This window comes from Lampetra planeri, chromosome 21 (genome assembly GCF_965212315.1).
Source record: "Lampetra planeri chromosome 21, kcLamPlan1.2.h2, whole genome shotgun sequence".
Lineage (NCBI taxonomy): Eukaryota > Metazoa > Chordata > Hyperoartia > Petromyzontiformes > Petromyzontidae > Lampetra > Lampetra planeri.
Genome location: NC_136127.1, coordinates 5,909,546 through 5,925,928, shown reverse-complemented (window position 1 = coordinate 5,925,928; position 16,383 = coordinate 5,909,546). Strand labels below are relative to the sequence as shown.

Sequence of the window (16,383 nt, the reverse complement as noted above, 5' to 3'; positions counted from 1 at the left end):
CCACGTGTGACTGCGTGGGTGAGGAAGAGACACAGGTGAGTGGCTGAGTGAGAGCCACGTGTGACTGCGTGGGTGAGTGAGGGCCCCAGGTGAGTGGGTGGGTGGGTGAGTGGCCGGCGGAGAGCCACAGGTGAGTGGGTGGGAGGGGTTCAGTGGCAGCGAGGGAGTGCCGCTTGCGTCATCCTCGCCAAACAAAAGAGCAGCTAGCTCAGCGCATTGTTCATTCCTACCGACTGACACGTGGTAGTTGTGCGTCTACCCCAATGCTCTGTCTCCGACACGGCGATATCTCTGTGTAGGGGGACTGTGAAATCACCCTTTTCCCATCATATTGCGTTCGTGTATATTTATACGGGCGCGCGTATGTGGTCTTCAAATTTGGCCGAAGTGTTGTAAGTTATTGTGGATAACTTGGATTTTGCTTCTCGCTTAGACAGGTGGATGCTACACGCCGTTGGTGCGGATTGTAATTGTTTTAGTGCGGTACATCGCGCAAGGGTTATAGAGATAGGCATTAATTAACCGAACGTTACCTATACATCAAGAATACTTAACGACATTGTGGACCTCAAAGCGTCTGTATTTGAACAGGTAAGCTCGTGATTGCAATGAGTGATGTATTGGCTAATGGCGAGGCTTAACCACATTGCCGTACGTGTGCTGGTAAATGCAGACATATTTGACGACAGCACATCTGAACGTTGCCATTTACAAAATGTAAGAAGATCAACGTACCGACTACATAGAATACGATGCGATCTGCCTGCCTTCGAGTCAATTAGCCGAACAAGCAATGCTCATTGCTTCGGGGGTACAATTTCTCTTTACAGTACTGCTGTTTTCGCTTACACGGTTAACCGCAACAAACTTCATATGCTGTCATACGGCAAGGAGCAGACATTCACGAAACGTATTTAAGCAATCGTACTAATGCCATTTGAAACGCCGTCGTGTGTGAACGGTGTAGACCGCCGGGTCTGTTTGCGATGCTATTGTTGAGTAGCGTTTGTTGTCGGCGGCCCTAAAATCCATAATTCCTTACCTAACATTGCTCATCTTGCAACGTCCATTGTAAGTATTCATCTACAGCGCTAGTTACAGCCGTTTTGTCAATCCACTGCCGGATGAGAGACTCCGCACGCTGTGCGTCTCGGTAGATGTCAATTGACCATACTTCACCACGCTGATCAGTGTGGGTTGGTGTATGGTGGGGGGAGCATAGACGTTGGTGAATAGTACAGGACAACATATGTGTCTACGGTCATTCGTTGGCACATATTTGTTGATGACTACAACGGGACATCAGCACGGCTAGACACAATGAAGGAGACACACCTAGGCTGTTCGTCAAACAGTGTTGGCCACAAAGAGCCTTATTGTTTAATTGACGGCAGTGGTTGAGATATAAGGACCGGGTATTGAGAGCCACAGGTCCAAGTGAGGACAAGATTGGATATAATAACTTAATTTAAATACTGTAGAGTATCATCGTTTTCACTGAAAAGGTCGCACGTGTTTTGAGAGGTGGTGTTACAGCAGAATTGAATGAATAAGCTACAGTGGTATGATACGAATTGAGATGTTGACAGAATGGCTACAATCAATAGTGCGACTGATGAGTCCGTTGAGAAGGAATGTGTCGTGCAGGAGATATCCCAAAGGCTCGGCTGGAGATACGACGACGATGATTCTTAAACGGAAAATGGGGGGGGGGACGAGGAGGACGAACATTTATTATTTTGAATCGGACTCTCCATGAGAGATGATGTGGATGACGAAAGATGGAAATAAGTTGAATGAACATCAGCTTTAAGTTACGAGGATGACACTAGAATAACGCAGTAGATTTCCAACAAATAGCGTACACACACACACACACACCTTCACGCACATATTCATCATTCAAGAACTGACCATTGTCGTATGTTCGCAGGCTTCTGGGCGCATCCCGGCCACTCCGTCTGGCCGGCCCGACCATCATGCAGCCACCAATAACCGGGGCCCTGCGTCGTACGGCAAGCACGAGCGCCGGTATCCGAAACCGAGAGGGTGGCGCAGGCAACAACATCAGGAGGTCGGGTCCCAGCCGCTTCGGAAGCAGCGTGATGGCGCATGGACGAGGTTCGTCTGGGTCTGGTGTGGATGGATCGGTGGTGACCCGCAAGGTCATGCTCGTGGGTGATGTGTCCTGTGGGAAGACGGCCCTCCTTGGAGCGTTGGCAGGGGACCCTTTCAGACAGGTGAGAGGCAGTGACCCGTGTTTGTATGAGTAGCTGCGGGCATAAATGGCTTTTTTGGGGGGGAGCGGGAAAGGAATTAACTCCCGTCTCCACAGATGCCGGGAAATAAACGGGAGTCTCTGGAACTATGGCCACCGAATGTTTGTATTCAATCATTTTACAAGCCTTTAATCAAAATCATTGACCTTGCTTGGGTTTTTATTGAAGTAAGCTATCGAGAGCCGCTGCGTTGGTTTCAATGTCGGGGCCAGGAGGTTCGGATTTGGGGTTGGGGACATCTATACTTATGGCTGATTTTCTCTCGCAGCATCGTGGGGGGATAGTGCAGTCATCGCAATCTAGGTACAATTAATCACTGGGAGATCGTTGTATGGATAACCTTTACTTTAGCTGGTGGAAAGTCCATTGGGGTTTCCGTTTACAAAATTAACAGTTATTGGTGTCCTTGACAATACCCAATGAAATTTGTATTAATAAATATATTGTTGGATACTTTAACATGGATTCATATATGATCTTGTTATTGAGTGACGTACATTATAATATTGTTCTAGAAAATAACAAGAAGAGCCATTTTTTGAATTCTGTTAAAAACTCAATATTTCAAGAGCCGCAAAGCACGTGAATACGAGACGGGGTGGTCCTTATAAATAATGTCACGAAGCAGTCCTTAAAGAGCCGCATGCGGCTCGAGAGCCGCGGGCAGCCGACCCCTGCTCTCGAAGGACCATAAATAATACATTTGGCACAATGATTGTGTCGTCTACGCTTTTAATAAAAAAAAATGCCAAAACTCAATGATTACAAAATTGTGCCTCTTCAAAAAATTCCGACCTAAAGGTTGTTGTTACTCAAAAGGGATCCGTTGTAAATTCACCTGTCATGGCATGTGGGGCACATCTTGCTACTGCTTCCTACCTACACTGGTCCTGGTATTAGGTGTATTACACGTGAGAGTAATTGTTCCCCCTTTCACATACATGGATTACATTGAAAAATAGTTATGTGATTGATTGATTGATACTTTAATATACACTATAAACGCATGTTTATATTGTATGTATATTCTCATGCAGTTCCTGATATAGTATTGCCGTGCAGTATATTGTGTACTGTATATTATATGCAGTACACACATGTAACACGACATGTTACGTATGGCAACATAATAAGTGAACAACAATCTGCTCTGGGCTGTTTGCTCTAAAATTCCAGGGTGTGACGGAGCAAAAAATACTTTTTATTTGGCAATCTACATTTTTCCAATGACATAAACGCTCCTGTAGCTTTGCATACATGCATGAAATGGTATGTAAAGCTTAAATAAACATAGGCTACATCACGGGAAAAATTACATTAACAGTGTGGTTGAGCAGTGGCAAAGAGGTTCGCACACTGCTAACCAGAGAACCTGATGACCCGCCTTCATTCAAGCCCGTGCCATTAGTGAGAGTGATAATTGAACTGGTCCTTGGTCCTCTTTCATCACCAGTGTGATGAGGTTTGATCGATAACAGCGTGGGAAGGCCTTGATTCAGCAGTGGATCGACAAAAGGCTCTACAATAATTACTTGTACGGTAATAAATTGGACCACCAGGTAACAACATACTATGCCATGCCTTGAGCAATGTGTTCATAAGAGCATCCGCCTATCTCGTGTAACCCTGCTCATTGTTTACCCAATGGGCAGTAGCTGACATCAGCAATTGCAATGGCCTGGCCCATGTGCCTTGTTTTGTTTAAGTAAATATTGACCTCACAACCCAGAGGTCAGCATAACGTGGCGGCAGTAATATGACATTACAAGGAATTTAATATACCCCAGTGCTAATGTGCAATAGTGTATGTCCAGAAACTACTAGAAAAACATCTTGCCAAGTTAAGCCAACATTATTGCACTCTACTGCAGCGGCAGGCCCATCAATCCATAACTGCATATCATTGTATTTTATGCCTGATGTGTTGGCATATGCGGTACAGTAGTTAAGAACTTCTTCGTTAAGAGACCAAGACTCAAATTGCGTTTCAAAAGTTTAAGCCCATGACTTGTTTCTGTAAAAGCAAATATGTACCATACTCCTGATTATAAATAAGACTGTACAGTAAGACTGACCCCGAAATTGTGCCTGGTGTGTAATAACGTTGTATAAATATGGTCATATATGTACTGTACAGTATATACACTCACCCACTGGATTACAACCCAACTTTTGCATGAAACTATGGTGGAGGGGAATAAAGTGCATCATGCCATCCGGATAGAACAGGAGCAAGTATCCTGTTCACCATGATGTTACCTTATTTGTAATCCAAGTGCATTTCGATAAACTATATATTACTGTATCTCATTGGGTTATTTTACCATTGTATTTCAAAAGACAGCCTGATACACATTACATGCAATTCTATTTTTGGTAAATTGTTATACTGTGTATAATATCCAAAACAGCATCTTTTAAATGCAGTACAATATTGTTGCTGTTATGGATTATGGTCATAATGATTTAATTGACCTCTACCACAGTTCTACCCATAATGCAATGTGCCAGAAACACTATAATTTAACAATGAATACACAGTTTATTTCATGCTATAATTTTAATACGTAAGTGTAATGCTTATAGTAGCTGCTAATAAGTAACTACAGTATTCATATGCCATTTAAAAAACTGTCTATCAGCAAAAAATGTTTCAATGCAATAGTCTCCAACTCTTATACACTCATCTCTTTGACCTCTAAATTTACGTGCCATGAAAAAAGAGCCATTGCCCAAAAAGTTTCCCGTTACAGTATATGCAAGTATTTTCATTTTAAGGCTGTGTTATTGATGAATGGGTGAGTTGATTTATTATTTGTGCTTGGGGCACCACTGTTAACAAAATATAATGAAATAATTTTCTTAGGAATTAAATTACACAGCAGTGCAATAGTTCACTCTGTTGTCTCTGTACAATCTTTAGATTTACAGTCGTGTATACAACATCTGATTTTTACTTGCAGTATTTCGTTAAAATATGCCAATTATGACAACTTAGGTACAAGATTTTTGCCCCTTATCTATGGCATTTGCATGGGCTGCGAAAACTCCTATTATTCTCGGTTAATAATACAAATTCCTAATAATAATAAAATGTCCCAAGTATAACAGGAATCGCATGGAAAATTCATCCTATTCACACATTTACCCTGTGGATAAGAGTCAAATCGTAGATTACATCGTGGCTATTGGTCTCCCATATCGCCACGTGTAAGAGCAGTGGCGATATGGGAGACTGTGGTGGCTAGGAGATGTTAACTCCCTCGCCTGGTATACAGGAGGTCGTGAGTTCAATCCTGGCCCTGACGCCTGTTGTATATCGGAGTTTGCATGTTCTCCCCGCAGTCGCGTACATTTTTCTCCGGGTCTTCCAGTTTCTCCCTCCACATTTAAAATCAACATGCATTTCGGGTATTTGGTTGCTATAAATTGCCACATGATAAGCCACTTAGTTAAGCAATAATTTGTATTCAGGTCGCTTCTGAAAAATAGATGTATAGCTTGGTGAGCCTAGCCTGGTAAAGTTAAACATACTTTAATTCAATAGTTTAGTTCTGGAGAGTAATAATATATATAAAGCGTTTATTAAGCGACTGACAGGTAAGTTTAATTAGTGGGTAGGTTTGTCAGTTAATTACATTATTTATTCCTTTACCTACGTGACTTTACCGAAAAAAACCTAAGAGTATGAATCCTTGCAGTCACGAAAGCTTCGAATCTAGAATTACATTATTTATTGTACAATGCAAACATTCTGAGTGATGCACTATTACTTCCATGCAGCTACCTTCTTAGTTTGGTAGAATGTTACAGTAGTTAAACAACATTTGTTTGCTGTCGACCTCACATGTGGTCAAAAACTCCCCACAGCCTTTCATGGGTTTTGAGATAATTTTAAATCAAGTAAATGTCACACAAACCTTAAGCAAACAGCGCATCATCTACATGTGTGATGAGCACGGTTGGATACGTATGGCGGTGCGAAATAAGTTCAACATGTATATTTGAGTGTACTCGTTGGGTCAGTAGAACATGTCGAAAAAAACATTGCCTTCTTTGCTTTATGAACAGAAAATCAACACGTGTCAATAACTCTGCCTTAAAATAAAAAGGGGACCTTTTAGACAACGGTCCTTAATAGCACATGTTTACGTGCTATTTACATATTTTGTTCTTTAATGGCCACAGTGTTATTGATAAATGTGAGGTTTTTTTCATATGCTGTGCTTGTTCACCACTGTCAACAACGGGCAGCATCTGCAAATACTGTGCTGACTCTGTTGACGAGTAATGATTTCACATGAAAGGCCTGCCAAGTCTCATGCGGCGGGTGGCCTTTGCTACACCGAGGAAAAAGGAAGGACACATCATACTTTCGGCACTGTGTTGAAGTGTCCTTTCCATGTGGCGGCACTGCATGCGTTCTGTGCTCCACATTTCACAGCGTAAAAACGTGATACATTTATTCAACACAAATGCCGAAATGAAAAGCCACTCGTGTATGTGCAGATCCACAGTGGATGTTAAGGCCACAGCCCGCAGCATTGTCCCCAAGAACAAATACAGCTGACTCGCTGCTGCATTCTTGTAACTGTTTTTTTAATTAAATAATGTATGATTCACTCAGTGCAATGTTGCTGTCTCTACCCCTCCCCTGGTTGTTGCTCACCACACAAACTGCCCCCCCACACCCAACACACCTGCCACAGGGATATGTGCCCAGCGTGTTTGACAGCCGCTCGGTGACCCTGAATGGAACGGACGGCCGGAGTGCAGACATCTTGGTGTTGGACAACTCAGGTGTGTATGGGGGTGGCAGCTGATATTGTGGGTTTAGCCAGAGCCAAAGCTCTTAAGTGGTGTTCACTCAGCATGAGGCTCGTGTGTGTGTGAGGGGGGGTTTCATAGCCCCACACCGACTCACATTTCCATGATGGGGAAATTGTTCTTGAAAAGAAAATGCAACCAAAAGAGCTGTTGGCAATTGGAGATGACCTACACATGTCACCCTTGCAAAAGAGGCAATGTTTCCTTTGCCTCAGTCGGTGTATTTTGTCTCCTGCTTAAATGAAGGATACTCACTGGGTTGTTGGATACAAGTTTGAAGCTTCATCCATCAGAAAATCTCCACTCAGACATCACAGCATAGCTCACCAGTAACACCATTTGCATTGACTTTTCAAAGGTATTGAAGAGATGTTCCAATGATGTCACTATAGAGTCGTGTTTCTCAATTCCTAGATTTATTGATGCACTCCTTTGATCCATTGATTGTTAGGAAAGAGTTTGTGGATCAAACAGATGTCTGACACCACCGAAGTAGCTGAGCTGAAAGGTGTCCAGGAGATGAGAGAATAGAAAATACTTTCATATTCGAGGAGTTTTGAGTGTTAACTCGTATAATGCTGCATGGGTGTTCTCTGGGTACCCTACTCAATTATTGTCCAACACTTTACTCGTGAAATTGGCTGAGGATCCCAATGCAGGAACCTCCTAAAAAAGAGACGCATTAAGGCTTACCTGGATAAAGAAAGGACTATTATTGTGATTAACGAAGCTTCAAGCTTTGTGTTGAACAGCCTGAGAAATACAAATCGGGGTGCTTGTCTAAGGACAGGTGTTATTCGTTTTTTGGGTTGCACTTTATTAAAGCGCAAAGAATGTTCCAGTTTCCCTTGTGGCTGCTGTGAGTGTAACACCCTCACCCCAGCTGTCATCCTTTTAATGTTCTCACGTGCAGAGACTGGCCAAACTATTGTGTGGTGGATGCCGTCCAACTTGAGGGCTCGGCGTAAGTGTGTACTTGGCATATTGTATAACAAAGCGGTAATTAGTAAAGTGTATTTGTACACATTATGTGTAGCACTGTTGTATTGGTTAATAAGTACATTTTTTTAGTCTTCTCATGATGATATGTCACTCGTGTGGAGTGCAGTCTTGGAAGTAAATTCAATATAGAATTCATATTTAGTGCAGTATAGTATTGTCCACAAACCATGTGTGGAATGTAAATTTAAGTTAATATCAACCAATATTTTGCAGTCACTTTTAAAATGTATTTAAAATCAGGGTCACATGTTGGTCATGATTTGCATTTCACATAGCACATATGTGCTAAAGTATCGCTAAGCACTTAATTGACTGAAACATCAATTATTTATCCAGGACAGCCTTATTTTCAGGATTCTTTTAAATAGCATACTGCAGTGGGATATGAGGCCGATTTGTATATATCATTAAGGAAAGCTTTGCCATTAGAAAAAAACTCGAGTGTCCACAAAGAAAACCCACACACACACACGTGCAGGGGATACCACTCAAATATCAACACAGATAGGTTAAATAAGCCACTTGCTGTACTGCCTATCTTGGCCGTCTTGTAGCTCGGCATGTTTTGCGAATTACACAACGCTGTTTGATCCACCAATCCTTGCCATTAAAGTTTTGGATTATAGGTGTGCCCCTGCCATAACTCAAAACACCGAGAATGTGCCCAGACCAGTCCCAGAGTAGTCGCCAAGACTAGGCATTCCTGTAGGGACGTTTTTTGTGGCTGTTGCTAATTCTAATATCCATTAGGTATACCGTGTAGTTCACCGATCTCTCTCATACTATTAAGATGGCGCTTTGATGCGCTAATATCTTGATAGGATACAAACTGCAGGAGTGGCTTTAAAATGGCTACAAACGTGTGACAGATGAATAGCCTCATAATGCAAAGGGGTGAAACGTGAGAATCTTGAATTTCACCTACAGTGACCTCAAAAGGCGATGTGTACCCACTGTACTGTTATTGTGTGGTACATACTGTACATATGCACACTGAGACACGTGTATTACTTACAAATGAGCTTGCATGCGTCTCAGCAGTGTTAGCATATCCAGTTCTGCACATGTGTAATCTGATATAAGTAATGTACGGACGTATGTTAAAGGATGATTGATTCATATTAAAGGTTGATGATGATAGCACCGATGATGCAATACCTGTTGCCAATTTGTGCCTTGCGTATTGGGGTCGTGACTATGGTGGCTGGAAATGTGGGAACTTTTGTAACATTTATATTTTCTTGAAAAATAATGATGAGTCAGTCCCGGTGTGGTAATGTCTGGCCCCGACAGGTTTTTTGTTTATAAGGACAGGTCAAAGAGTGTTTAAAAGGTTTACTCTGAGGAATAATTGTAATTTGTTGAGTTTTACACGAACATACATGTTAAAAAAATAATATTTAAATATTCCACGTTTCATGTTTTGGTACTTTTAACAGGGTGTCTTGTGGCTATACTTGGTAAAAAATAATGATAGGATGCCTGTATGAACCCACGAACCACAGGTTGAGAATCAATGGTATGCCTGCATGCTATATATAGCATGTGTGCATACTATATACATACTATGTAGTATGTACGGACGTTGTATAGTACAGTATGCATATATACTGTTATAGCAGTGGTTCCCAACCTCTGATCCATAGGCTAATTATTGTCAGCAAGGCCATGGGAAGTGATCCGCAGAACTGTTCAGATATTATGACTTAAGTAGTTTAAAAAACATATATTCATGCATGGTGGTCTACTAAACAATTGTTTTGAGGGTCAACAGTGATCCGCGGGTTGATCAAGATTGGGGACTACACCTATACACTGTACGTAGTATTATATATGTATAAAGTGGAATGCACTTTATACTTTACAACGATAATTATATTTATCCAGGTAAACTTTGCCGTGGCTCAATACTGTTTGAGGATGGCCCAGAATTTATGTTTGGCCATTTCCTTTTTAAGGTGTGGTTTGGGGCTCACTGGTGGCGAGATGTTATTGCCCTTGCTTGGTATGCAGGAGGTCGTAAGTCCAATCCGCCCCTGACGCCTGGTATATGTTCTCCCTTCCTGTGGCCACGTGGATTTGTCTCTGGGTCTTCCGATTTCGTCCTCCAGACTTATAAACATGCGTTTAAATTATTTGTCTACCATACACTCCCACATATATGATGATATAAGCCACTTCGATGAACTATCACATGTGGCCAGGTCGAGTGGTAAATTCAAGTTTATATACTTTATGTAGTTTGCATGTGGAGAGAACTGGAGTCGTACACGAGGATAACACTCAAAACTAATATTTAAGAGCCAAGGAGGGTTCATGAGCCCACTCGTCGCCTGGCTACGACTCAGGCCAGTGAGTTCAGGAGTTCTGTGTGATCCAATAAACCATTGCCTTAAAACCACCGAGTTAGAGGCGTTGCACCGCCATGCCTGGCGATGTATTTGTTTTTGCTGTACACTTTTTGCATTTCAACGGCCATTTTGACTCTTCACTGCATGTTCTACATAAGAACAATGTACATTACACGCACTTGTATGCGCGCACTATACTATAATGCATTATGGTGCACACTTAGATTAAATCCATATTCTATTGGTACATAGGAAAATATTCGTGTAAGGGATACAGCAGTGAAGGCAGTCATCCGAGTTTGATTCCTGGCCATGGTTAAAATAAGTGCCAAATAGTATCTGAACTGGTCCTGAGCAGCCCTCTTCACCATCCTCTTGTGATCGGCATGATGCAGTCGCTCACAGTTCCTATGATCACTGTTACATTGCTTTTATGGCTTTATTTTGGTGATTTCGAAAAGTTTTTTGGTTTGGCCATGTTTGTTGTAGTACGGAGTTAGACTGATGGCTTTAATCTAAGTTGTCTTGTGGTTGTTGTTATTTGACTTGCATCCCACTGGGATTTTTGCACACAGCGTTAGTGTACGGTGCTTTTGCTGGAAGATTTTGCTGTTTTTTCCTGGATTTTTCTGTTTGCGCATAGTGACTTTAAGATGTTTTCTTGTTCATGTGTTTGTTTTTTGCTTGTTGTGGTTGCACCCGATTCAAGAGCCGAATGGCTCACAGGGCTATACCAAATAAATAAAACTGAAAAAAAACCCTGAAAAGTCTGGTCAAATAACAACCCATATGACCGACGTGGCATCCGCTCGGCTTTATTCAAAGGTAGATTGACAAAGGGCTGTACATTGTATTATCATTTGTATTAGCATGCTTGTCGGTGATGGTGTTTACGGAACACGCGTACATGTGTACCATTGCGTATTTCCGCGTAGTTTTTACAGAAACAAAATGTTACATGCTATCACAGCACCACTCTTCTATATACCAATCACAGCGTTGAAAGAGAAACTATGTAGTTGCCTTGTGAGCTGACCCTATGCTCACTCCTGTAGGTTCCTCACACTACGACACCGTGCGACCACTCTCGTACCAGCACGCTTCCGCCGTGCTGCTGTGCTTCGACATCAGCCGCCCAGAGACGCTTCACAGCATCCACGTAAAGGTGCGAGATCATGCATCCCGTGTTGTCCGAGTGAATGTGCCCGTGTGTGTGGCTTAGGGAGAGTGGTAGCGTAGTGGTTAGCGCACTGTGCTATGGACCAGCGACCTGCATTCGATTGCCCTCCACAGGTAACATCAGTGACAAATATGTTAATTCATCCTGCGACTCCCCTAGGTTGACTCGGCCTTAAATTAGTATCTGGCATGGTGCTGGCCACGAAAATTGCTCGTGTGCCATGCTGGTCTTCGGTGCTTTCTTGCGGCACTTATCACAAAAGTCTTTACGGCCATATGGGAGATCGTTGTCTTTTAGTTTAGGGGATGTAGAGACATCTGTGCACTCTTATGTTAGTTATAATGTACGAATTTTTTTCTGAACAATGTAGAAAGAAATGTACCCTATATTATCGTTTGTATCCCTGGCCTCTCTTGCAAAATACCTTTTTGTCTCGGTTGCCTCACCTGATTGAATAAAAATAGGATGCATGATTGCAGAAGTGTTTTTTGTGATGCCACTAACGGACGTGACGATGATCGCCATAATTACGGCATTTTAAACGTGCCTTGGTGGTAATGATGACAGTTATTTCCCAGCCTTTTAATACTAATAATAATGCCAATGCTGGTAATGTCTTGATGGTAGCACTGATAATACAGATGGTAATAACATCGATGATGATTGTGCTCACAGTGGCATCGAGAGGCCAAGTCCCACTGCCCAAGTGCCCACCTGCTGCTTGTTGGGTGCAAATCGGACCTCCGTCTCTCGAAATCCCAGAGAATGGTGTCTCACCACCAGGTGAGTCCCCCGCCCTGCCGTTCTGCGCGGCGAATGACGCCGCAAGCAGCGTCGCTACATTCGAACTTTCGAGCGGATTCATCTTCTTGTTTCTTTCGGTAATATGACTTTGAAACCCCCCCCGCCCACCTCCTACGCATTTCCCATGAATATGCTAAATTCCTCTTGATATGCACATTTTTTTTGTTAAGGCTCTCTCCTTCCACCTCCAACCCAGCTTATATATAAGCTCCTAGCTTGGCAGTGTCTCATTCTTCACCTGAAGACGGCTGCTTGCGTTGTAGCCGAAACGTCGTGAGAATTATTTTATTTTATTATGTTTTATTTTTATTATTTTATTACTTCCCTTCTACGTGACTTTACCGAAAGAACCAAGAAGATGAATCCCTGCAGTCACGAAAGCTTTAAATCGAAATTCGAGCGGATGTTGCATCATGCTGATGGGTGCGCATTATGTCCTCGACCTCACAGTCAAAGGCAACCAATTTGGTTACGAGTTAATTTCGTGAGCGAATACAATGACACGGGCATTTTCTTGGTTTCTCACTGTCTTTCAGTTGGCTTCACGAGCTAGCTAAATTACAGCAGTACTACTAACAGCAAGTCTGTTCCAAACACGAGAGTTATTATGGCACATTGTACAGTAAGTCAAAGTGCAAACGTGAAAAGTGTCAATCAACACAGAGTAATCAAATTATGGCAATAAAAACTCGTACACCTTCATAATACACGCGGTATATAGTCATTTAACGTGGCCTATGGTTGAGTACGGGAGCATGTGGCATTGAATCAGAATAATTGTTTCCCTGTCTGCCTACTCCCGCATGGAACTTGGACTCCGTATTGTGGGTTTGTGTTTTGTACGTGCATTAGTGATACAGAAGTGAGAATACTGGGTCTGGAGAGGGGGTCTGAAGGGGGTCTGGAACATAAGCCCTTTCTTTTCATATGTAAATCTTAGTTTACTCTGCACGGATATGCTCTGCATGGCCTTTTTTCAGAAAGCTTCCCCCCATGCAGAGCGAGGGACACGTGTACAGGACACGATCAGTGTATGGTAGAGGAGCTGGCTTCTCGTAATGATATTTTAAGTTCAAATGCCAGTCATTTGTTCAAGCATGTCATCGTTTTGAGTTCTGCAAAATTATGAGACCAACTGTCGATTCCTAAGGGTTAGGAATACTGTAAATTGTGCCACCAGAGAAACATAGCATTTTCACCACTGGCTCAGGACTGCCAACAGATGTGTAACACTCATTCAATCATTAGGACTGCTAACCAACATTGCTGTGCATTGTCTTTGAGTTGTGCGCCTTTTGGCGTCATCTGGTCCAACCCATGTGAGACTAGGCTCTAAGGAAAGCTGTCTCGGGTGTGGACCAATCAACTTCAAGGACAGTGCACATTATCAGAGTTGTGTTTTTTGTTTGCATTATGACTGCAGGTATTGTGGTCTATGCAAACATGACTCCTTGTAAAAAGGTGTCAGTTTTGTTGCCAGATAGAAGGGTAAAAAACCAATTATCATTGCCATGCATGTTTTACAGGCATCGGAGTCGGCCACGCAGCTGGGGGCTGTGTGTTACGTGGAGTGCTCGGCAACAGACAATGACACGAACTCTGTACGTGATGCTCTGCTGAGCCCGACCACTGCCCAGAAGACGCGCCGGCAGCACCAGCAGGGAACTCCCACTGACACTGGCTGCAGCAGCAGTGCAGATGCAGCGGGCTCGAGTTTGGCCGAAGGGACACGCGAGCCATCGACGTTCAAGCGCACTGCCTCAAAACGACTGCTGCGTCGGCTGTCCCTGCTCAGGGAACGGCAGCCGCCCCGAGCTGCGCCCCAAGAAGCCCCAGCACCTGAGGTTGAGAGAGACAAGAAGAATTGTGCCATTATGTGAACACTGTGCCCCTCTTTAATGCGTCCCTATTATACTTGTATGTCAGGCTATGTAATCTACCGTTGTGTACATTTGTGGAATGTACAGTGATGAAAACATTCCACAATAGCGATAAGTTATGGAATCTGGAGTAGTACGAGTATCAACTACAATTGTGTTTCCCTGTGCTTTATTGGTGAATGTGCCCTGAGACTCGTCAGTACTGCCCTGGCTGACCCAAGTGTCCCTGGGACTCGGCATTGGTGCTGGTTGTCTCATCTTAACCACCACCGCCCCAAATCGCCCTCCATACTCGCGTACTTTTTCTCCTTTTTGTAAAGTTAATTGAGATGTGGTTGAATTTAGATGCATTATAAATCGTTGTTTTTTTATAACTCTTGTTACATCTTCATTTGTGTCTGTGGTTGCAAGTTTATTCATATGTGATGCAAACTTTATTTCGTGAAAACCTACGAGTTAAACTTCCTTTCTATACCTGAATAAGTACAGCCTAGGTACCTATTTACAGTAATAGAATACAGTATTTTCTAGCACAAACTTTTTGCACTACACTTTTTATATCAATAAATAAAATACACATATTTATATAAAGTTATATAAGGCAATCATTATTAAAATTATTAACGTGTACAAGTACATGTTGAAAGTCCACAAACTGCTGTATTTAATGTACCTTGAATATAACATTTAATATATATAGAATTGATACTTAACAGCAAGGCATGACATTAGACATTATGGATAAGTGTAGAAATAGTCATATTCATACATTTCTGATTACTTTTGAAACGGTGCTTTGTCAGGACTCTAAAAGTAATCGGTTACAATTATAATGCCGTGCTTTTGATGAGGTAGCAATCCAATATCACGAAATAACTATGTCATGAGTCACTATATATTTTAAAACGGCATAGACCAGAAATAAATAAGGTAATACAAATCGTACATCCTTAAAAAAACCGCTGTCGTTGTAATATGTGATTTGCAAAAAGTATCAACTGCTTATTTATTTGCTTTTACATAGTAAAATAAACTTTAGCTGTTCTATTTTAATGTTTTCATCCCAGTTATCTGCTTCAACTATAGTTTTCATACCATTGTAATGCGAGCGTAAATGGGGTTTGCTGCTGGGCTCTGGCCCAATCACACGGCCCGGGGTATTGGGGGGCGGAGCCAGTATGAGAAGGCCGGATGTGACGATCCGGAAGGGGAGGAGTCAGGATCATGTGGGAAACAGGATATAGGTGGGAGCCCGGAAGGGATCGGGGTCAGTTGTGGGAGTAAAGAGGCTGAGCCATGTTGGGTGGCCGGACGGGATCCGCGCCATCGGCCACGTGGCCGAAGGACCTTCAGCACGCCGTCGGCCAGCGGTGTGCGGAGTGAGGGAGTGGAGGAGCTATTGGAGGAGCGCGCGCGAGGAGACGCTGGTCCGCTGTCAGGACCAACGGGGTGTGAGGAAGAGCGGAGGAGTTGACGAGGGAGCGCGTGCGGGGCGCGCGCGAGGAGACGCTGGTCCGCGGTCAGGACCAGCGGGGTGCGGAGAAAGAAACTAAATTAAAGACCAACGGAGACCAGCAGTGCCTGACGAAGTCATTTATTACACCATTTAAAGTCAAAATTATAAAAAGACATCCTGTACTCAATGTTTGGTTGCATGTGGAATAGCAGGAATTACCACGGAAAAGGTTTACCTTCTTTACAGTCATGCTCCATATTGATGTTAACTAGCATGGTTGTGCGATGAAAATTGCTGAATTTTAATATTGGTTGCTGTGGCATCACTATTACACAAATACAGACTTATTTTAGCCCAACATCAAAATTATGGCACGGTTTACTTCATTGCAAATTGTAGGCATATTTATTAATTTGTCACTTGCACGCGGGCTCACTTTAATGCCTGTGCATTAATTTTACAAAATTGGACGATTTAACTGGATGCACATTCATATTTTATTGGAGAACACATTACGGCTTCTTGTTGTTGAGGTTGTACATTGAGACGAATGTTGTCTAAATGCAACCGTGAGCAGAATTTACATTAACTTTGACAATTTGTA

The 16,383-nt window shown here is 42.7% G+C and overlaps 1 protein-coding gene across 2 annotated transcripts; it reads left to right on the top strand.

The window, feature by feature from the left end:
* The first annotated feature begins 215 nt into the window (after window positions 1-215).
* LOC144724562 (rho-related GTP-binding protein RhoN-like) lies at window positions 216-15,376 on the top strand. Of its 2 annotated transcripts, none has more exons than XM_078603831.1 (6): window positions 216-591; window positions 1,934-2,240; window positions 6,989-7,079; window positions 11,515-11,624; window positions 12,315-12,422; window positions 13,970-15,376. In XM_078603831.1, the coding sequence occupies exons 2-6, from the start codon at window positions 1,980-1,982 to the stop codon at window positions 14,321-14,323; spliced, it is 924 nt and encodes a 307-aa protein (XP_078459957.1). In that variant the 5' UTR covers window positions 216-591; window positions 1,934-1,979; the 3' UTR covers window positions 14,324-15,376. The 2 variants fall into 2 exon arrangements, with proteins under 2 accessions (XP_078459957.1, XP_078459958.1); XM_078603832.1 differs by having other exon boundaries at window positions 223-591; window positions 1,934-2,121.
* Window positions 15,377-16,383: the final 1,007 nt, after the last annotated feature.